The 22991-nt window shown below is 46.5% G+C and overlaps 1 protein-coding gene across 1 annotated transcript in view; it reads right to left on the bottom strand.

Annotated features, from left to right (window-relative positions):
* MARCHF11 (membrane associated ring-CH-type finger 11) overlaps positions 1–22991 on the bottom strand; it is a 106856-nt gene that overhangs the window by 9712 nt on the left and 74153 nt on the right. The window contains exon 6 of the mRNA XM_072822841.1: positions 11962–12154. Within this exon, the coding sequence (XP_072678942.1) occupies positions 11962–12154 (193 nt within the window). The remainder of the gene's footprint in view (positions 1–11961; positions 12155–22991) is intronic.

Below are 22991 nucleotides of genomic sequence, written 5' to 3'. Positions count from 1 at the left end.
TCTATTTTTTCAGAGTGAGAATGATACTAAAAAAGATCTAAACTGAATAAGTAAGTAATAAGTAAACTGAAATATCTAATTAAAACCCGTTCATCTTTGCATCTGTAAATAGGCTACTGCGTCTTTGTTGGCTTCGTTTCTCATTTCTCTTAAATCCTATAGGCGGTGGGTGGAAGTTCCACACAAAAGCAACCACCTAAACGTAAATAAGATTTCTAACTCTTTGATTTCACTCACACGACATCGGTAAGATTTTTTTTTTAATTGAAAATACTAATGGAATTTTTTAACCTGAATATTAAAATGCTCAGACCTTCAGTTTCCTTAATCTTCTATTCTGTGATCCAGCAACAAAATTCAAGGTTTAGATGTGATTCTTTACATACAAATTCTTATTAGAAAATTGTTTCACTCACATCATTGGAAAGAGATTGGTCTTGGGACGCTGTGTTAGATGTTGCCCGTCCTCTACTAATGTTTCAGCATGTTCTACAGGCTCTGTTGACTTAGATAAGTGAGCAAAGACTTCACAAAATGGCTACATTGCTTTGGATTTGGGGGGACGCTTTTTCCCTCCATTTCTGATCTAAAATCAGCTCCCCTATACCTCAAAAACCTTCATTTCCATCGTTACGCCCTAGGTGTTTGAGACCACAACTAGTGTGGTTTTGCCTCATGAACAAACGTCATCCTGTAAATGAATCATTCGAGCTCAGCGTATAAGGAGGGGCATTTGCTAAATAATAAATAGAATTAACTGAATCACATAAATATTCGGACACAGACTCTGGAGCCACAAGGTCTGAATTCCAGTCTCAGGTCCCTCTTGCAATCTGTGTGACCTTGGAGGGGGGGGGGACTACTTACTGGACCCTTAGGTGCTCTCGTTTCTGAGATGAGAAGAGCAACAGTACCTACGCCTCGTCGAGTGTTGGGAGGATTAAATGGGGAATTTGAAGAAAATTGCTTTGAATAATACCTGGATTAGAAAACATAACCTGAGATAGCACTGCAGGCAGGTATGGTCTTTAAAACCTTATTTCTATGTATTTGGAAGCAGCTGAAAACACGTACAGGCTTCAGTTCTGTGCTCCTATCTGTGCTGCCTCGTGCCCCAAGTTCGTGTCCTGCTCCCTGCCGGTCCCCCCACACCCCTAAGCCTCTGTGTTGTGCAGTGAAGCATCATCTAGCAGAGGGGTCGTGCTCACATTCTCTTCAGTAAATAAAGTTCTTGGCTGCAAAATAGTTCAAAGCCAGGAGATTGCCCCAAAGAAGCAGGAGCCGGTTTGGAAGAACAATCACCCGGATTCTAGGTTAAGGGGCTGCGTCTTCGCGCCAGGGTTCCCACCGCCACGCAACCTACTGTGGTCTCTGCCCCCAGGAAACTTCCCATTGTGGGTGCGGTGGCCTCGGGACGAAGCCACTGTCCAGGTGGCCGGGGACACGCTCCGACCTGTCTGGGCTGCTCGGTGTGCGGGGCCCGTGCCCTCAGGCTCCCACCACCGTCTCCCAGGAAGCAGTAGCAGCGCACGGAGGGAGGGGTGAAGTCGCACAGATGGTACGCGCTGCAGCCCTACAGATGCCCCTTCCCGCCCCGCCACTCTCGGCCATCACCGGTGACCGTCCCCGACTCCCGCGAGGCACACACGGCTGCAGGCCGGTGCGGACCGGCCCCCCCGTAACCTGCTGTGCACCCCGGCCTCCGCTGCCCCCGGCCCTCGGCGCTCCTGCCCTGGGGACAAGCACCCCGTCCAGGCTCCTCACCCACTGTCGCAGGCTCAGCGCTCCTGGACCTCCCCTTCACTCCCCAGAGCCCAGGACACACACCCCACCCTGCGGTGGCTCTCGGGGCGCTGGAGGCGGAGGTGGGCCCCGGACCCCCGCTCCAGCCTGGGTGCCAGCTGTGCCAGCGCTCGGCCGACCCCCCGCAGCCCAGTGCATGTCAGGGCCCCTCGTTCCCCCGCGGTGCCTGGACCCGCTGCCGGCCTGGCCGCCAGCCCAGAGGTCGTGGGCCACCCCTCGCCGGCAGCCCAGCTCTGCTCCCACGGGCACCCGGCTGCCGTCCGGGGCCTGGTCCCTCACTTCTCCCAGGGTGTCTTCCCAGGCCCCCCAAGCGCGGCTCTACCATTAGAACAGGCACCTGCCCTGGCTCCACGCCCAGCGCCAGCTTCTGCCTTGGGTGCCCTGGTGCCCCCCCCCGGTCCCCCCCGGTGCCCCCAGCCCGCCTTCCCGCAGCCCGGCCCGCAGTGTCCTGCCCGTCACCCTCCTCCGCCGGCTGCCGGGTCCCCGTGGCCTCACCCGGTCGCAGAGCCCTGCACACCCCGCTCCACCCGACAGACTCTCGAGCTCCGAGCCGGTGCTGAGCTGCAGACCCTGCACAGAGCCCCCCGGACGCACCCCTGGGCCCCGCAGACATTCGGCGAAGAAGATGTTCCAACAGACCTACCGCCCCCCCCAGCTGCCCGTGGGCCTCCCGCATCCTGTCCGGTGCCCCCCACTCCCACTCTGCCTCCGTGGCTCCCACTGCACACCCGGGATCACCACCCTGGGCCCAGCGGCTGCCTGGTTCCCCTAAGGCAGGGCCCGGGCATGCCCGGATGGCCACCCCTCGGCCTCGCACGCCCTCTGCGCCCGCGTCCCCGCTCCTTCAAGCCCCCCGCTGCCAACGCTCTTTCTTCAGTACCAGGCTGACCGGCCACCCACAGCGGCCGCCCTCCAGGGGTCCCCACCCGTGCCCCGCCCACAGGGCCCCTCTACATGGTCAGACCCTATCCCCGCTGTGGCTCCCCAGCAAGCATCTCTTGCTCTCGTCACGCCGAATTACGTGTGAGTCCTCAGAAATACACGATTTCGTGTGCTGATGGGCTTGGGCCCCTTTCACGCTCTTCAAAATTTAGCTCAAGATTTCTCCCTCCCCACAGATTCTGCTGCCCCCAAGGACGCTTAACCAGGCTCCCACCTGCTCTCACATACGTTTGTCTCCTGGAACCTTCCATTTTCCACTTTAATTGCTCATCTCCCTGTCTCTCTCCAGCAGCTGGAGAGCAGGGAAACATGCTATATTCTGGGCTCCACAAACCTTTTCTGGAAAGGGCCAGACCGCAAATGTTTTAGGCTACGTGAACACTACGGTGCCTCGGTGACGAGGCTGTAACTACTCATCGGCAGCACCTGAGTGAGTGGGCGTGTCTGGGTCCCAAGAAAGCTTTACCGATGGGCCCCGAACTCTGTACGTGGTCTAATTATCATACGTCACGAAATAATACTCTTCTCTCAATATTTTTTAAAGACATTTTTCGAAATGTCAACAAGCATCCTTTGATCACGGGCTGTTCGAGAGGCGTCGGCGGGCCCTGTGCTCCATTGACATGTCTGTCCCGCTCTCTAGGCTTATAACTACATGGTCAACACTCGGAAAACCTCGGTTCCGGAGACGACTGGTTCCCCTTTGGCTCAAGTGCCCCCGGCTGAGAGAGAGATGGCCGAGAGGACCACATTTTCTCTGCAGACGATGGAAGTCGACAATGTGCGCGGTTTTGGTCTTTGCTCCGCTGACTGTATCCACGTTTCTCCAAAAGAGCTTGAGCTTCACAAGGTCGAAGGAGAGGAGGGCAGTGGGTCGTCTTCTCCGGCGTGCGGGAGCCCAGAGGGTCGGTCTGCTTGGAGAGCCCGTCTCAGGGACGGCTCTGAAGGAGGCCCAGGGGCGAGACCCAGTCCTTCTAGTCTAGTCCCTGGGCTTCGAGGGCAGCAGCCCCTCCGGTGACTAACCTGGATGATAATCTTGAGAGAAATCGGCCAACACCGTATGGTTGAGGCGTGAGAAAAGCATTTAATCCGTGACAGAGTGCCAAGGACGGAGCCCTTCCCAGAGCACGTACGAGGTGAAGACGTGCTCCTGCTCCGACGCTTCCGACTAGAGCGCCCCTCGGGCCCCCTTCTGGGAGCCGACAGGGATGTGCTCTGGAGCCAGAAATGCAATGATCGGGGCGGCCTCCCGCTTCAGACTCTTGCTAAGTGAGGCCGTGCTATGTCCGGGGCCTGACGCCTGCTTAGACCCGCTGCCGCGGCCCGCACGAGCCAGCCCTCGGCCGGGGACGAAGTGTGGACGGGAGGGCTCGGGCCCTGCCTTAGCGCCCGGGCCCCGGCTCCCAGCCAGTCCCCATCACTCTGCCAAACAGCAAGGGGCTTTGTCACCCGCCTGACGCATCCCCGTTACTGCCTCCCGGGCCTGCGCGGACGCCCCCGGGGGCACCCCAGAGCCCTGCCCATGGCTCCCAGACGGCCTCTGCTTCCCCACTTCTGCGCTGAAGGCCGACCGACGGACCTTCAAGCTCTGCTCTCTGAATGGCTTCAGTAGCTCAGCTCCCAGGCGTGGTGCTGGTGACTGGGGTGGGAGAGCCTACAGGCCCAGGAAAGGCCGGAAATGGGTTCCCAGCATTTTGTGATTAAAAAAAAAAAAAAATAGGGCAGCCCAGGTGGCCCAGCATTTTAGTGCCGCCTTCAGCCCAGGGCGTGACCCTGGAGACCCGGGATTGAGTCCCACATCAGGCTCCCCGCATGGAGCCTGCTTCTCCCTCTGCCTGTGTCTCTGCCTCTCTCTCTCATAAATAAAAAATCTTTAAAAAAAAATAAAAATTTTTACATGTATTTGGAGTCTTCCGATCAAACTTGCTGACCGTGTTGAGTGGGGTGGGGCTGCCCTGCTCATGCGGACCTGAGAAGAGGTGTGGGGGCGTCGCTGGCTGACATCCATCCTCCCCGCTTTCCAGAGAGGAGGCCCACCCAGATCACCCTGGGTTCTAGGGTCGTGGCTCTCCGGCTCTACCAGACGTCCTCAGTCCCTTTGAGCAAGACGGTGCCTACACAGGCCCGGGAGAATGTGCTGAGCGGGACTGTTCTCCTGCACATTTTTCACCCGGACAGATTTTTGCATTTATCCATAAATATTGTGTCTCTCTACAATGACCCAAGGGCTGCACACTTTATCAACTTTGCCTAAATTTCTCTTTTAGACACTTTCATTCGCATGGTTGACCACCTCCCCCCGGGACAGTGTAAGAACCCAAGGCTCTCCTGCAGTCTCCAGAAAACTTCTTTTCTTTCTGCTCTAAATCACGGCATATTCCAACCTCCAATGCTAATCTCTTTCAAACTCCTTAAGTAAATATCTTGTTTTTCACCGAAAATACTTCAGGAAATATTGTCAATTTCTGAATCACGCTGAGAAGCGCCAGAGAGCATGGAAAATTTTAAACAAGAGATAGTCCAAAAGTCATTTATATTTTGCTTGGAATGCATTTAGGATTCCTTCTCCTTAGTTGATTTACTTTCTTAATCATGCTTTGCTTATGTTAATTGGCTTGTATTTGTTGAAAGCAAGCCACAGGAAGGAAGACAACCTAAAAGCATCATTTTAGGAAGAAACAACCCTGGCATGAAATAGACCACTGGCCATCCTCAATGAGAAGAACTCATCTGTGATAACCAAGAGTTGGATTAACCTGAAATTCTTGGCCAAAATTCTTCACGTTCCCTCATATAATATCACAGAATTAGAAAAGGTGCATTTTTAAGTTTCATGTCAGTAAAAGGTTCGATCACATGTGTAACTTTTAGCTGCTCTGCCTGGGGAAAAAAAAAACCCAGCACAGTGAAACAGTATGGAACGCGAGAGAGAAATATTACCTTGGCTTTCCAACATGTAAGCATCTGTCTGATATTACCAAAGACCACAGGGATATGTGGTATTTATTTATTTGAACTTCTATAATGAAATGGGAATATATTACCAACTGGGTTCTCTACATAGTTCATCTGTGTGTGCCCAGGAACCTTGAGCTCCTAGATCATCAACTACGGAAAACAGAGTTTTCAAAACTAAATAGCTGTAAGAATCCACATGATTTTTTAAATTAATTAGATTTAGAATAGAGGAAAATAAAACCTGACGTTGGAGAGGATGGAATTTCTGCAAAAGGAGCATTTTTTTTCCCCAGTATTGACTATAATTGGTACATTAAGGAGAAGTTACTTTGATCTGATCCTCATCCAAGCCTCTATCAGGTTCTTTTAAAAAAAAAAAAATTCCCCAATCTCCACAGTCTTCAAAAGCAGGACAACATAAGCAATCAGGTTATACTTAATTTCATTATTCCACAACGGCCCGGAGAGACGTTTGGCTCCCGGTGGGTCCGCGTGCCTGTCCTCTAAGCTGAGGCGCGGCGTAACCCGGAGACGGGCAGGAGTAGACTCAGTGCTTCAGCCACAGACCCAAGTGCCAGAGGAGGCAATTTTCCTAAAAGCAATTTCTGGGAGCACTTCCCATGTGGAAAAAGAGACAGACTGAGAAGTGAAACCCCTTGAGTGTTTGATGGTATCACAGATACAAGATCTGGTCCTGCGCTCCTGACGTGTGCGGGGAGGGGAGGAGGGGTGGAGAGGCAGCGAGCCTTGACCTTGATCCCATCTTTGGGCTTCACTTACAGGAAGAAGAGGGGGAGTGTTTACAGGGCACAGCTGGTGGGCGCCCCTCCGACCGCACCCCCAAAGATGCCAGGCAGGACAGGCCGCACTGAGAACACGGCTCAGGGTGCACGTCCTTACTCCCCTGCGAGCCCAAACAGTCATGAGACAGACTTTCAGGAGAGCACGCTACGGGGAGACTACCGAGGAGAATGGCAGGAAAGCGGGGGCCCCTGTGTCCAAGTGTGGGAAGTGGGGTTCTTGGCTGGCCGGGGCAGTGGGAGCCTAGGGCCCTCGGAGAGCAGTGAGACGTGCACTTACTGCTAAGCCACTCGCCCCCTTGTCTGCCTGTGCCTGCCCACACCTGCCCCCTGCACCTGCCCGCACCTACCCTCGCCTGCCCACACCTGCCCCAACTGCCCGAGCCTGCCTGCCCCTCCTGTCTGCGCCTGCCCCCGCCTGCCCCCGCCTGCCCGCACCTGCCCCCACCTGCCCCCACCTGCCCGTGCCTGCCCCCACCTGCCCCCACCTGCCCCCACCTGCCCCACTTCCCCGCGCCTGCCCACATCTGCCCGCATCTGCCCGCCCAAGGAAACACTCCCAGGCTGTGTGTTTCTACCTGCGCAGGTGCTGAGCCTGAACACCCACCAGGACGAGGACGGTAAGCAGTCGCCCGTGGGCCCTGACAGGGAAGACCTCTGGGTCATGTGGCCACACAAGACGACCGTGTTTCCAACGAGCTGAGCAGCCCGATCCACTTGCACCGAGACACCACATATCCGGGCCGTGCACACCCGGTGAGAGTGAACACCCCCCCCCCCCCCCCCCCCCGGTGGAGGCGGCAGGGCTGGTCTCCCTGGAGGCCTCCTGTGCTCACAGGACAGGTTGTTCCAACACGGTCATGTTGATGCCACATGGACAATTAAGGACAATGTTTTTAAAAGAACAAGCGTGATCTAAGTTTTTAAGTTTTACAGGCGCAACCGGCCTCTTTTCGGGCATCTCAGGGAAGACCGAGCCATCCTGCGGGCACGCGGTTGCCCCGATGTGCGGCGTCAGCGCCGCGAGGCCCGGGCTCCGCTGTCCCTGCTCCGGAGGCCGCTCACGCAACGGGCTTGCGGTCTGGCTTGGCCACTGGGCCGTCGTCACCGGGTCCTCCCGGACGCGGACGCCACCCGCGCCGCCGCCGTCCCGTGTCAGAAGCCTGGTAGGCAGCGGCCCCCGGTGCCCGTGGCTAGCTCCGTCCCCCGCCTTCCGTTCACCACGACGGGCACTGTCCTCGTGGAACAGCTTCCTCCGAAGCCTGCGCCGGCGCACGGGGCCGCCTGCCCTTCTCTCCGCGTGCAAAGGCCGGGGCCAGGGGCCAGCCGCGAGCCCCCCAGCGCCACGCCTGCCGCCGGGCACCTGCCCCCGACTCCGGGTTCGGAACCTTCCTTGGTCCGCCGAGCACATCTCAGGAGGGAGCCAACCCGGCCTGCTTCGGCCTTTCTCCGTAAATTACTGCCCCGGGCTCAGTGATGTAAATCCTGGATGGCGGGTTTCCTGGGAACAAGCACAGCTGGCGTGCCGGGTGCCTAAGTGTTGAGAGGGCTCCCCACGTGTAAGGGCGCGTGATCGCTCCACACTCCGACCTCCTTAAGGCACACACGCCCCCCACCGCCTCGGCCACCGCCTGCTCAGCTTTACCAGCTCTCCCTCAGCCTTCTTCAGTTCTAGTCTTACTTTCTTCGCCTCTCTCGGCACAGAGCTTCTTGGTCATTTAAGAAATACAACCTGTTCGTCCAGGTGAGGGGAACGGTGTGACTCGAAACCCTTACACGTTGCATTTCGATCATCGTCTAGGCTCTGCGCTGTCCAGGATGATAGCCACTAGCCACGTGTGGCTACTTTATTGAAATTTAAGTTAATTTAAAGAAAATTAGATCGGAAGTTCAGTTCCTCCTTTTCACTAACCACATTCAAGTGCTCCAGAGCCAAATGTAGCTCGGCGCTGGCGTCTGCGGTGCTGGACACCGGATATACATTTTTATCGTTGCGGTAAGTTCTACTGAGCAACCAGAGCCCGGGCATCTCAACTCTCATAGTACCCAGAACCCTGCGAGAATTCGACACTTGAAAATGAGGAAAAAAAAACCCGAATCTTGGGAAAGGAGAAAAGGCATGAATTAACGATAAGGAATAAAAGCAAAAAGACAGTTTCACTGTGTGTAGAAATAAGTAAACAAATTTCCCCCAAGTAAATACGTTTTCGACAAATCTTTGCATTTTCCATTCAACAGTCCAATAATAATAATGTCTTCCTAAGCGTTTACAACCCCTGGCTGGATTATACCACTTCTTCACTCAGGAACAATCTACTCTAGATTTTCAGAACTATTTTTTTTTTTTAAACAGAATGTTTATGAAGCCATCAGTCTGCTCCTTCTCATTTAGGTATAAACAAGCTTGAAAAGCTTGAGCAAACGGGGATGTGGGAACGTCTCCATGCACTTGAAGGCCCTCAGAACGGGGGGAGCCAATCTTACATCCTCCAAAGGTGACAAGGGAGCCACCTCCCCACTTGCTAAGCATCTATTCACCTGTCAGCCTGCTTGGCCGTCCCTTCCCCTTGGACTCTGCCTGGAACCACCCCCACCTTGCATCAACACCCCAGCACTCACGTCTCCCTGCTTGTCCAGCTACCACCCCCTGCACATCCTTCCAGAACTATGCACATCCCACCGTCTTCCCATCACCTACTGACGTGCCTGCCCCCCTGCGTGCCCGGGAGCTGCTTGGGGGCAAGCCAGTGACCGACCCTGATTTGTGTCCCCGGCACCTCGCCCCGTGTCCAACACAAAGAAACTTCTCAATAAGTATTTCTTGAACTGAGCTGAGCAAACTGGACCCAAAGCTGTAAACGTGCTTTCCACCCTAACTCAGACCCTAAGTCCTGCAGGGAGGGGTATCTGAGGTATAATCAATGCAGTCTACTTTGTTACCGTCTACATTTAATTTAACAGACATTGGAATTAATCTGAAATGTCAGCAGGAGCGATTACTGGCTAGGATCCAGCTGGCTATGGATGGTCCACGTGTATTCGCTAACTTGACTAAAGTAGTTTCCCAACTTCTTGAGAAAAAAAAAAGAGAGAGAGAGAGAGAGAGAGAGAGAGATTTTCTCTGGGCCCAAACAGGCTAGTTAATGTGATTACCAAGTGAAAGGAACAATGCTGTTCAATCTGAATTCTTTGACATTTTTCAAAAATACAAATAAACCCTTAGGTGATGAGATGTGGATTTAATGAGTCGAAATGTAATGAAAGGTATTGTCAATATTTAAAACTTCAATAAAAATTCACCCTCCAAAGTGCAAGCCAGGAAAATATCAACTGGTTCTTGTTCCCAAGAAACGTAACTTTATAAAATGGGCGGATACCCAGATTTCAAAAGGGGGAGCCCAAGTAGGTCATATTCTGCCAAAAAATCATTAGCTCATATATGCATGTGCTTTTAAAACCAGAATGTAATGATTTTGATTAAAAGAGTGGCATTCACAATCAAAATTTAAGACACGGTGACTCAGCACTAAAGGCAAGCTGTGAAAACCAGGAAAAGTGATTTCCTCAACAGGACGTGGGTCTGCGGGTATGTCCTCTTTCGTGCCGTAACGATATCAAAAGTCACCGGGGCCCTTTCCCTCCAGCTTGGCCTGGGAGCCTGATGGTTCCTTTGTGTTTTCTTTTCTTTTTTTTTTTCTTTTATTTGTTTATTTTAATTTATTTTATTTTTCCTTTGTGTTTTCATCTCTCCTTTTCATAGCAACGGGATATATCACATTTCATATGACATTTGTGTTGGAAGACCAAATACATATATGATCTATCTCTGAACTGATTGAGGAATTAATTTGTAGGACAATTTTGCGACTCTCCTTTATTTGGAGCAATACCCCGGAGAGTATATTTGTCTAGAGACTTAGCATTTTCAAATGCTTACAAGTGCATTACCACATTTAATGCAAACTGTTCGTATACATGATTAGCTCAATTATTCAGGCAACATCTGCTCAGTTTACATATTATTCATGACATTTCCCACCTCCCCCCCTTTCTTTTTTCCTTCCTGGCCTGAAATGTGATCATTTTCCTTCCTATTAGTCTTGTACGAGTGGCAAGGGAGGAAGGAAAGGAGAGGAAATTCAGGCTAATCCTATTTTAAAATTTATAGAGTTCTTTTAGGAAAAGAAGTCACTGAGAATATTTAAAACTTCTGGTTAAATTAAGGCTCTGGTGAGTAGAGGCATTAATTTAAATGATTCAAACTATTTTAACATTTGTGACTTATTCAAATTTATAACTTCCAATTAATAACGTAATTGTTTATGATCATGATTTCCTTTATTTAGGCCTCTGTGCTAGAGATGATTACTTCCTCCTTCGTGGGTGAGAAAACAGGACACAGAGAAACCACGCGGCCCTGCCCCGGGGAGGCCAGGACTGGGAGCCGGGCGCGGGGTCCCCGGTCGCGCCACTCCCCGAAAGCAGTGGTTCGGGGCAGCATGGCAGTGGGCTTGGGAGGCGCAGACGCCGGGGGGCCCTAACCTGAATCTCCTACCTGGGCGGATGGGGGGGCCCTAACCTGAATCTCCTACCTGGGCGGATGGGGGGGCCCGAGAATGAGCATTGCTTAAAAAGCAGCAGCGGGACCGCACTTTGGGAACCGCTGCTGGAAAGCAGGGCTGCCTCCCTGCAACCTCCACGCCCCGCTAAGACACCTGCACCCCGAGAGGACAGCGAGCACCCCTCTGTGTCCTCGGCCCTGCCGCCAAGCAGCCACCACCCGGCGCTGGGGCAGCACCTCACACGCCACGTGGCGCTGCGTGGATCGGCTTCCCTTACCTCCTGGGACGGGGAACCGCAGGTCGGCCAAGAGAAGCGTGTAAGCAACCTTTTTGGTAGGATCTGTTTAAAATATTTGATCCTTTTCCTCTTCTAAGCCACTGAAGTTATTAAGCAAAACAAAAGGAGCCCAAGACAGCAAAGCTGACCCCTGGTCCCCACCGCTCAGAGAGCACTTCATGCCCCCAAGGAACCGAGGCGCCCGGCCGAGAGGTGAGGCCTGCAGGTGCCCCTCCGTCCTCTCCCCAGATGCCCGGAGCACCCAGCGGCCCTCGGTGCTTCCCTCCTGGGCTTGCGGGAGGGGGGCTGATTGGCTCTCACGCCGCAGAAACAAATGACTCTCCTTATCTTGCCCCCTCACCCCCGTCTTTCCTTCCACTCCTCCTTCCTTTAAATCGCTTTAAATGGGCGTCATCCCGTTAATTTTGTCGGACTCCTTGGGAAGAGGGATATTACGCTTTTGGAGGGAGGCGGGCAGATTGTGACACCCCAACAGTCAGGTAACTGGAGAACCAAGGTCACGTGAACCACGACATGTTATGTCAGATCCCCCCGGTGGCGACACGGCAGCTGCAAGAAATGCGTTACTGACAGTTAATGTTTAACGTCATGGTCTTACCTATGCACACTAGATCCATAAAACCATACATTCCATAGCAGATTTGAAAAAGGATGTCCTTCCTCTGCCACACTGCATAGGGGCTGAACGCTGACCAGAGGAGCCAGGTCACACTCGCTATTAAGAACAGGGATCCTAGGATTACAGCAATCATCTGAACTTTCTCAACCAGTGTTATAGAAATGCTTTGCCACTAAAAGAAAAACAGAGGCATGTGAGAAAAAGGTGCTGTGTTTAATTTAAAAAGAAAAAAAAAAAGAAAACATTTTCAGCCCCATGTTTCTCTTCATAACATTAGACCCTTTTCAATCTGATCAGCCCCCAAATGAATTTTTTTTTCCATTTCATCCAGGCTATAAAAAATAGACAAGCAGATAAAGATTAATGAATTGCCTTAGCTTCATTATTTTCAGTAATTCACCGTTCTGCAAATTTAATCTAGTTTTATTCCAGATAATAGGGCTGAGAGTGAACGGCTGAAGAATATTTAGTGCCCGGGATCACATTATTATCTTTCACGCATGCACAAAATTAAATACACTCTGAAGATACGTGTGGAAGACTCCTTTATTCGGAAACTTATTTTGCTCTTCAACACATTTGGCAACTGCAAAAAGGGGAACTGTCTCTTATTTTTGCAAAATAAAAAATGCAGGAAACAAATATATAAGTTACATAGAACCGTTAAGGCAACACACTAGAATTATAAGGGAACTAGAAGATCGTACATTATCCGTCATTGGTACATTTCATATACTCAGATATTACTGAATTTTAATTATCTAAAGGGTAATCTGTAAAGCCATTTTGTCGAGATTTAGAATTTGAAAACAAACGGAGTATCTTTCAAATTCACAAATGCGTAAGTAGCACACTATTCAATGGGGAGAATAATTTGGTGTCCTAAGTATCAGTGTTTGGGAGGATTTTACAGTACAGATGATCAAAAGTCTTTCAAGGGTGTTATCAACTTGAAAGAATTAATTAGTCATGTTCTCCCTTTTGCATAATTGAGACAGAAAGAAAACTAGAATTGCTATTATGGTTTGTCAGTAAACAATGAAACTCAAAACAACCTGCACAATTTCATTCTGTGTGAAAGAGCTCTGGCTGGTGCAACATATGGCTTGTCAGAAGAATTCCTAAACAGTTTAAATGAGCTTTAAACACAAATGAGCTTGAACAACCACTATCCATTGGGTGAATCGGACATTTCCTTAAACTCTTTACTTACCTGAGGTCTGAACATGCGCATCCCAAATGGCAAGTCTATCGCTACCCATAACCTCCCTCTCTCCCTCACTGCTTCTGTCTCTCACCATAGAGAATTTGCACATTGTATTTAAATGTGCGCCTTACCTGGCATATTCATGGGTGTTATTAAATTCTACATTTGTTAAAGATTAAATCCAAAAGTGGACTTGAAATATTTAATTCTCTGAAGTCATTTATTTTTCCTTTAAAAATTTCAGAACCAGAACAGACTGGGTGGCTCAGTTGGTTGGGCATCTGCCTTCAGCTCGGGTCCTGATCTCAGGATCCGGGGATCGAGTCCGGCATCGGGCACCCTGCTCAGTGGGGAGTCTGCTTTTCCCTCTCTCTCTCCCTCCCTCTCCCCGCTTTCCCATCACTCATGTTCCCTCTCTCTTTCATAAAATAAAACATAAAATAAAATAAAAAATAAAATAAAATATAAAATAAATAAAATAAAATATAAAATAAAATATAAAATAAAATAAAATAAAATAAAATAAAATAAAATAAAATAAAATAAAATAAAAATTTCAGAGCCAAATGAGAGTTTGGTGGCATTCTACAACAAGGGTTTAATATGCAGATTCCTTTACTGAAAAATGGGTCTTACTTTTACAATTCTGGATGAGTAATAATTAAATTTGTTGACATTATTTTATCATTTCAACCGAATCAATTTACTTCAAGCATGTATTTGAAGTTATTTTTCTTCTACTAGTTTCCTGTCATAATTTTAAACACACTGATTTCAAACTGCCGGGCATTTGAATTTAAAGCCATTTTAACTTTGGTGTCATCGAACAAGTATGAAGTGTCACTGTTTGTTGGTTTTGTTTAGTGTCAGGGCTCACTAAAATTTGCATTGAAATTCAACAACATGGTAAGCAATGCAGAAAACTACTTCCAACTAGCACTCATTCCAGAGGGATCCTATCATGTCTGTACACATTACAATACTCTTTATCAATTTATTAATCACATCAGATACATGAGAACAAAGCATACTTTTAAATCCATGAGGCAAAGGTACACAGTCGTGTGTGTGTATGTGTGTGTGAGAGAGAGATTTTCACACGGTGAGCCTTATGTTCCAAAATACATAAGTCTGAATCACAGGAGTCTTGGCTAAGCAGTGGTGAGTAAGGAGGATTTATCAAGAATGGTATTGGGCACCTGACTGGCTCAATTGCTTACACATCTGCCTTTGGCTCAGCTCATGATCTCGGGGTCCTGGGATTGAGCCCCACATCTCACTCTGCTCAGCAGGGAATCTGTTTCTTTCTGGCTCTCTCTCAAGTAAATAAATAAAAATCTTAAAAAAAAAAGAAAAGAAAAAAAAGAGAGAGAGAGAGAGAGAGAATGGTCTTACGGAGATCTACTTTCCTTTTCTAGAAATCCTTTATGTTCCAGGTTCATACTGTAATTTCAGTGGAGTTAACTTTGGACAGCTCAATATTGTACAATTAATTATATTTAGCTTCAATTAAGCTTACTAATTAATGGATCCAAGACTGCCTGCATGACAATTTAGAAAAACCTGGTAGCCACAGGCCTATGTGGTGAGGTCCTACTAACAGCTTAGAGTTTGGTGAGCTGCTCGGGACGGAGGCATGAGGCTGAGGTGTCTCCTGGGACACGGGAAACTGTGGTGGTTTACACCTGAGAGTCAGCATGACGGCAGTCCACACTGGGCCTGGAAGCTTCTGATGCTTGAGGCTTAGCTGTTCCTCGGCAGGGAAGGAGAATGAGCCAAGGAGCAGACTTACCGGGACTAAGAAACATTGTGTTTCACACTTGTTTGATGACACCAAATTTAAAACGGCTTAAAATTCAAATACCTGTCGGGTTCGAATTAATGTGTTTTAAAGTTATGTCCAGAAAGCTAGGGGATAAAAAAGAGAACAATTCTCAATTTCAGTTCACCGAGATGCTTATTTATTATTACCATAGAAATTGTTTTTTTTTTTTTTTTGTGGTAGAGATAGGAAATAATTTGAGATTTCTGAAGCTTATTTCTCAAGAAGGATAAACCGCTCCATCTATAATAAGCTCCCTGAAATTTCTGGTTTTATATCACTCCGGTAATAATGCAAATATGCCAGCGTGTCTGAAAGTGCATCGATGTTCTTCATACACTGATGAACCTTAAAATTAGCACCACTTCACTGCATAGCTAATGAGGGCAAATCATTATTGAGACCAAAATCATTAAACTGATTATGAACACAGGGATTTTCCCTTTGAACGCTGATATCATCTTGGTAATTTCTTTGCCCATTATATAATGCTCTTTCTTACTGTTACCACCATGTGCAAAGAGTGGGATTGTTCACATTCTTCCCCTAGGAAAAATAATGCTGCTTTCCACCACTAAGAAACACCCACCTGGCATCTTTGCCCTGGAAGGCACGCATGATCTAAGGGGCTCAGCCTCAAGAAGCTGTGTTAATGGACCATTAGCTTAGACAATAAAAATAGAAAATGAGTCTCTCGGGGCTTCTCTCTCTATCCCAATGGTATCCAAGGCCTGGATTTCAGTCTGTAAGATATTCCTGAATCTTCAACAGAATTTGTCAACTGTGGAATGTATTTTTCACTCCTAAAACTTACTACATATGGATGTATGTATATATGTATGTGTGTCTGTATCTGTGTGCGTATGTAGTTATTTAAATTTCTTTCCAAGTTTAGAAAGGTAAGCACTGTACCAACAAGCAGATTGACTCTAAATAATTGCTATTATTTCTTTCTTTCCATAACATTTGAATGTATTTGACTTTTATATTCCTGAAAAGATGTTCACTTCTACGCAAACTATTGGATGTATTGTTTCTAGCAAAAGTGGGACCAAGTGGTTCCTCTTCTGAAAGTTCATCCTCATTTGGTGTATAGAAACAGTTGAATAATCAGTCTATATTTATATATGGCCAATATGTCCCAGGCACTTTTCTAAGAGGTTATGCATACTAATTCATTTAATCCCACAACAGCTCTGTGAGGAAGGTACTATTATAATCTCTGTTTTAAAGATAAGTAACCTGAGGCAGAGAGAGGACAAACAAGCCAGGCAGTCTGGCTCCTAGGTTCATGCTTTTACATTATAGGGATGATCCTTGAACAACACAGGGGCTAGGGGTGCCAACCCCCGCCACAGCCAAAAATCCATATATACCTTCTGAATCCCCCCAAAACTTTACTAATAGCCTACTCTTGACCAGAAGCCTTAGCAATGACAGGGGTGCCTGGATGTCTCAGTTGTTGAGCGTGTGGCTCTTGATTTTTGCTCAGGTCGTGATCTCAGGGTCGTGAGATCCAGGATCCACGCTCAACAAGGATTCTGCCTGGCGAGTCTTGCCCTCTGCCCCTGCCCCCCTTCACCATGCGTGTCTGCATACTCTCTAAAATTAATAAATAAATCTTTAAAAATAAAAAAGAGACCTTAGCAATGACATAAATAGTTGACTAACTCCTATTTTGCAAGTTATATGTATTATATGCTCCACTCTTACCATAAAGTAAGCTAGAGGGGGAAAATGCTAAGAAAATCATAAGGAAGAGAAAATACATTTGCAATATTAAACTGGATTTATCCACAAACATCCACGTATAAGTGACTTCACGCAGTTCAAACCTGTGTCGTCCAAGGGTCAACGGTACTATATAATAGTTCTACTGAGCTCTGATGACAATTAACTACATACACCCCATCTTTGCGGTGACACCACAGTTTTCCTGGTAAACAGCTTCAAGGCTGTCTTCTCTGGTCTCCTGAAACAGCTATCCAGCTGGACTGCGAGCCACGAGTCATTTCCTGATCCCCCAGGGCACCCCCAAGTCTACACTCCTAATGAAAGGAGCCCCATGAAAGAGGGCTATGTATGCAGCTCAGTAGATACCCCCAGTGCCTGGTATATAACTGTTGCAGGAGAGAAGGAAGGGGTAGAGGGATATGACGAGGAAGAGAAGGAAAGAAGACGGAAGGGAGGAAGAAGGAAAGAAAGGAGGAAGGGACGGAGGGAGGAGGAGAGGGACTTGTACATTCCCCAATTCTGCTTGATCGGCCTCCCTGTGTTGTCCCAAATGCCATGTACTCTTCATTTTGGTCCTTCTCTGCCTTTGGGCACTTTCCTTTCTCAGCGGGCCATGCCCTTCTCCCCTCTCTCCTGGGTGGAAATCTCTCACCCACCCATAACTGGCTCTCATGTCCCAATCTCTCCTCGTGCAGAATCCCTCTGTCTGGACCCCATAAACCACTGTTTATACTTCTGCTTAGTGCGGATTTCTCTTGCATCCCAGACGATTCTCTCCCTGTTGTCTACAGACTGCAAGACTCATGAAGGCAGAAGCTGAGTCTCAGAAAATGCTTGACTGCTTGGTATCCTGACTTCGGTTTCCATCATCTGACTGCCGCAACGTCATTCTCTGCACGTCCATTCTATCCTCACTACAGGATCAAGTTCCAGCTCTGGCCAAACCACCAGCAAGTAGACAAGCAAGAATTTAAATTCTGATCAGTTTTCAAAGCCCAAGTACTTTCTAAAACGCTCTTCTCTCCACCTACATAAACTGACACATCCTACATCTGAAAGCAAAAGCAAACTGGGCATAATTATACCTCTCTAAAAGGTGGTTGTACAGTTAGGGAAAAGTCAACAAATGCAAAAAGCAGTTGAGCAGAGCAGAGTGCCAACGAAATGGGACCAATCATTTTCTAAATGGCGTTCTCGAATACTTCCTCAGTCTGAAAGCTGCAATTTGTTAAATGAATATTAACATAAAGAAGACAATCTCAAGCAGAGAGACCTCTTTCATTTTACTAAAGTTTGAGAGGAATTAAATAAATTCACGTTGAAAATTACTTAATATTCTCGCTATACAAGCTGTTCAGAGATGCACCAAGTTAGGTCCACCAGGCCTAAAAAGACAGACAACGCACATGGCCTGGAATTAGGTATCACTGTGTGTGACGGTCCATGTCAGTGTGACATTCTTCATGGGAAATTAAATAACTATCCCAGTAATTACCACAGACTCCTTTGAAACCACGGCAAAATGGTTGCCTTTCTCAATGAAATCTAACTAAATAACACAGATTTATAACTTCCACAGAGAAAGAAGGATGAAAGAATAAGCTGGGAATTTTCTGTTAAGAAATGACAGGAGCCCAAGCCAAGGTAAGACCAAGTCATCTCCTCATATAAATCACTTCCAGCCAGTAAGATAAGAACTGGAGAAAGGCATATACTCCATCAGGTCTCCAGGAAGCTATTTAGAAAGATGTACCTGTCATTCCATTGTCTGAAATAGTTAATGTACCTTCTCAATTTAGAACCCAATTTCCTCCCCGAAAATAACACATGCTCAGAGGGAATGAAATTGAACTCAAAGAAAGTAGATTCGTTCAGTGTGCATTAAATCCTTCATTCTAAAGTACTGTTTCACCTTTGTTTTTAAAAGGCAGGCCAGATATGAATCATAAGCTAATAGTTTTGTGGTGTGATGATTTATAACATGCAATATGACAGGTGGGATTACTTACCAGTGTCACAGGAGAGAACACCTGCTCTTAAGAAATGTCCTCTTCAGAAAAATGAATTTAGCTAAAACCTATTTTCAATCATTTTTAGATGGTGTTTAAATTGAACCACTATAAGTTGGGATTTGAAATACTGGCAGAAACATCTCTATGTGTAATCAATCTGACATGTGGATACAACATTCAGTTAATTATATGCCCATTCTTTGTAGAGTTGTATTTATAGGCTGCATATTAAACATGATTTCATGCTTTGGTGTGGGTCTTCTCTGCTAGAAAAGCATCTTCATAAACTTATCAGAACTGAAATAAAAATCAGACAAAAAAATTTTGCTTTGCCTGAAAAAGGTGAAATCTTTTTTTTTTTTTTTTGAGAAAGGTGAAATCTAAACAACTCAGGGAAAATAAATAGGAAAACATGAAATTGCTTCTTTAAAATAATTATAAAAACTGATAAAACTCTAGCAAGGCTAATGAATAAATGTAAAAGGAGGTATAAAATAACTGCTCCTACAGGTAAAAAAAAGAGTAGTAAGGGAATATCATAAACAACCTTATGCCAATTAATTCAATAACATAAATGAAATAGATAAAACATAACTTATCAAAACTGACTCAAGAAGAAATAGAATTTATGACTAATCCTTTACAAAATAATTGAACTTATAATTAAAAGCCTTCCACAAACAAATGAACAAACACCTCAAGGACCAGATGGTTTTACTGGAGAATTTTATCAAACATTTGAAAAAAATAATATCAAAGTTATATATACTCTATCAGAAATAAAAGAGGGCAAAATATTCCCAACTTATTTTATAAGGTCATGCAAAATCCTCATACCAAAACCCAAAAAAGAAAAAAAAAAAGGTTATAAAAAAATTCAGGGGTAATATTCACTATGAGTATAAATGAAAATTAATCCTCTACAAAATATAAGCAAATCAAATCCAGCAGTATATAAAAAGAATAGTGCATCCTGAATGAGTAGGATTTATCCTAGGCTTGAAATGTTGATATAACAGAATGTCAATCAATGTAATTAATGATATTAAAAAACTAAAAAAAGAAAAAGATCCTCTTAAAAGATGCAGTAAAATTATATGACAAACATTCATGATGAAAACTAGGAACAGAAAGAAAACTTCTTTACCCAAAAAGGGCATCTACAAAAGACTTAAAGCTAGGATCATAGTTAATGGGGAGAAAAAAAATGTTTTCCACCCTAAGATCAGGAACTGGGCAGACAAGTCCACCCTTATTATTCCTATTCACTAGGGAACTAGAAGTCTTAGTTAAGGGAATAATTCAAGAAAATAAAAATGGTATAAAGACTGTAAAGGAAGAAATATAAAATTATTTCTATTTGAAGATGACATGATTCTCTATGTAGAAAATCCTGGGGAGTCTACCAGAAAACCTAACAGAATTAGGAAATTAATTTAGTAAAGCCTCCAAATACAAGGTCAATAAACAAAGGCCAATTGTACAAAATACCAACAGCAAAGAGTTGGAAAATGAAATTACAAAAAAACAATACTATGTAAAAAATACCATAAATCATAAATTACTTAGGACTAAAATTTTTTAAACATAATCTACAAATCGCTACTAAAAGAAATGAAAGAAGACCTAAATAAATGGTCATTATGAAGACTCACTATTATTCAGGTAATTATTCTCCCCAAATAATTTAGGTTCTACAGTTAACCTAAATTAACCCATTAATTTAACTTTAACTCAGAAGCAGAAGAAAAGCAGAAGAAAAACAGTTAAAGCAGAAGAAAAGCAGTATCAGAAAAATAAGATCCTTTGTTACTGCTTACATTTTCAAAACAGAGGCCACTGGTTTAGAACGATCACTAATCAGAGTTGACATTATCAATCTAATTTTAACTCACAGTGATTAAAAATGAAAAGCAAATCTCCAAAGCATTGGTTGCAATTTCTGCAAGAGTTCAGCAGAAAACCCTCCAGACTGTCTCGTAGGGAACAATCTTTCCCGCCATTCCCTTGGCTGGTGGGAGTGTCTCTCCTGCGAGGTACCGTGTCTTGGCCACAGAACATCACTTTGTTTAGTTAAAGTGCTTGGGGCTAGATCACGCGACCCACAGAAAAGCAGAGAAGTGGATGGGCACCTCCCCATGTGTCCTAAGGGATGTCATGAGGGTTTCATTTTATTGTACAGACCTCAGAGCACCGATGACGTTTTTTTTCTTCTGGAAACCTGGAGATACCAAGAGGTTTGACAAGCCACGTTCCAGGACTACAGAGATCGTACTCAACACGGTTTGCAGCACAAGAAGAAACTGAGCACCTCATGGGGAGGGCCACCTTGGGGGTTCCTGGGATGAGTGTCAAGGACTATGGGTCTGGGTCCTGAGATGGAATGAAGTAGGAGAGAAATGTTCTTTCCCCAGAATAAAGCCCCTGGGAGAAGACGGCCTCTAAGACTTTCCTCTGGTAAGAAGTTTCTTCCCACTTTTCCTCATGACAAGTGGGCTCAACTGCGCTAGATGCAGAAATAGGCAAGGCTTCACTTTGACTTTGGGGTCAAGAGAATAAAGTCCCGGATGAATTGGGACAAAGATAAACTGGTCCAAGGCCACAGAAGGCAGCAGCGGGATCACCCACCCAGAGTCAGGGAGACCAAAGTGACCAGAGAGCCTGAAAAGTTTGAAAATGTAGTTCTGGCAGAGGGGGTGGGGGAGGAAATGAGTGTAAAGTAAAGGTTTGGTTACTGAGAAGCACAACTCGCAGAGCCCAGAGGTGTGGAGTGGGAAGGGATGCTGCATGGGAGGGGGGCATCTGTGAACGTCCGGGGACCAGGACACTAACTACACAAGGGAGACAAGCCTTCTAAAGAAATGTGTGCCCGGAAAAGGCCCTCGAATAAAGGCTACCCTGTATCCCAATGCCAAATCTCCAGAATAGGCGATGAAGTCCTGGCGAAGACCCTATCTGGCTGTCTCCAGACTCACAGGACGATGGTAGATCAAAGGAGTGGACGCTGTGAAACGTTTTCTTACAAGAGATGAGTGTCCTTAATTGCAAGGGTCTGTCTGGGAAACATCTCTCAAGTGACCATTAGCAGACGCAACGACGCTTGAGCTAACAAGCATTACTTTAGCAACTACAGGGCACAGAGTCCACAGCGGAGATACCAAAGACTCTGGGTCTCACTTAAGCAAGAGCACATGGAGTCTCCCCTTTTTTTTCCTCTTAATTCTTCCAGAGCTATCCCCCATCTCATCTCTATATGCTCTCCGTTGTTCAGTTGTTGTGATAGTTATAGAATATGCCATCATTGTCGGAGGCTTGCTAATCCTCACTTCAGAGTTCGAAAGTTAAGGTGGAAATACACTTTAGCTCTTCGGTGTTCAAGAGCTTATATTGCTTTCTCCCTTTCTGCTAATTCTTTCTATAACAAAAGCAGGTGCGGATCTATTATTTCCAATCAGGGAAACCTGCTCCAAGTGCCAACTGCCTTATAGGGTTTCGTCTTGGTAACTAGATTTCGCCCCATATGAATCAAGAGTGCGCCTGGTTATAATCCATTTTTAGCTCATTATTCTTCTCAATATTCAATATTGTGTTTAAAACCAGATTTCCTGGGAGACTTCTATCCAAGTAATTAGTAGGTGGCCATAACCACATTTAGGTGTTTTTCTCCACAAAGAGTTGAAAGCTACCTTTGCTAAAGTTTACTTAAACTCTCAGTGGACTGTTGCTGTTTTCAGTCTTGATTTTGGAGCAGAATTGTCATGGCAAGCAACTATCCTCCCATTTGAGATACCTGAGCTCAAGTCCCCCAGGCTCTGGGTACTCTGGTGGTCAGAACCGTGCCCTTGGGAATTAGGGACCATCGCATGAGGTGCATCCCCTCTTCCATGGAGTTTGTGCAGACTCTTTACCAAGCGGCTTTCTCTTAGCTACGGGGAGACAGCATAATGTGCTGGGACAAACACACAGCTGTGAACTGGCTCTAATAACAGGTGGAACTATCCTCTTAAGGATCTCAGTGTTCTTCTCTACAAAATGACATTTGACGTGGTCTCTCAGACACTCCATGTAGCGACACTCCATGCCTTGCTCTCCTTCTTCACCGGGTTCTGGGGACTGAAGGAGTGGCTGCAAGCCCATGAGGTCATGAAGTGGCATCCGTAATAGGAGGCCAGCCCATCACACTGAGTATTAAACACAGTGTCTACTCCATGGCACTGGGCTTCGCCTCAGTTCC

Source organism: Canis lupus, chromosome 4, assembly GCF_048164855.1.
Source record: "Canis lupus baileyi chromosome 4, mCanLup2.hap1, whole genome shotgun sequence".
Lineage (NCBI taxonomy): Eukaryota > Metazoa > Chordata > Mammalia > Carnivora > Canidae > Canis > Canis lupus.
The sequence above is the reverse complement of the archived record's forward strand: the minus strand, read 5'-3'. Positions and strand labels throughout refer to the sequence as shown.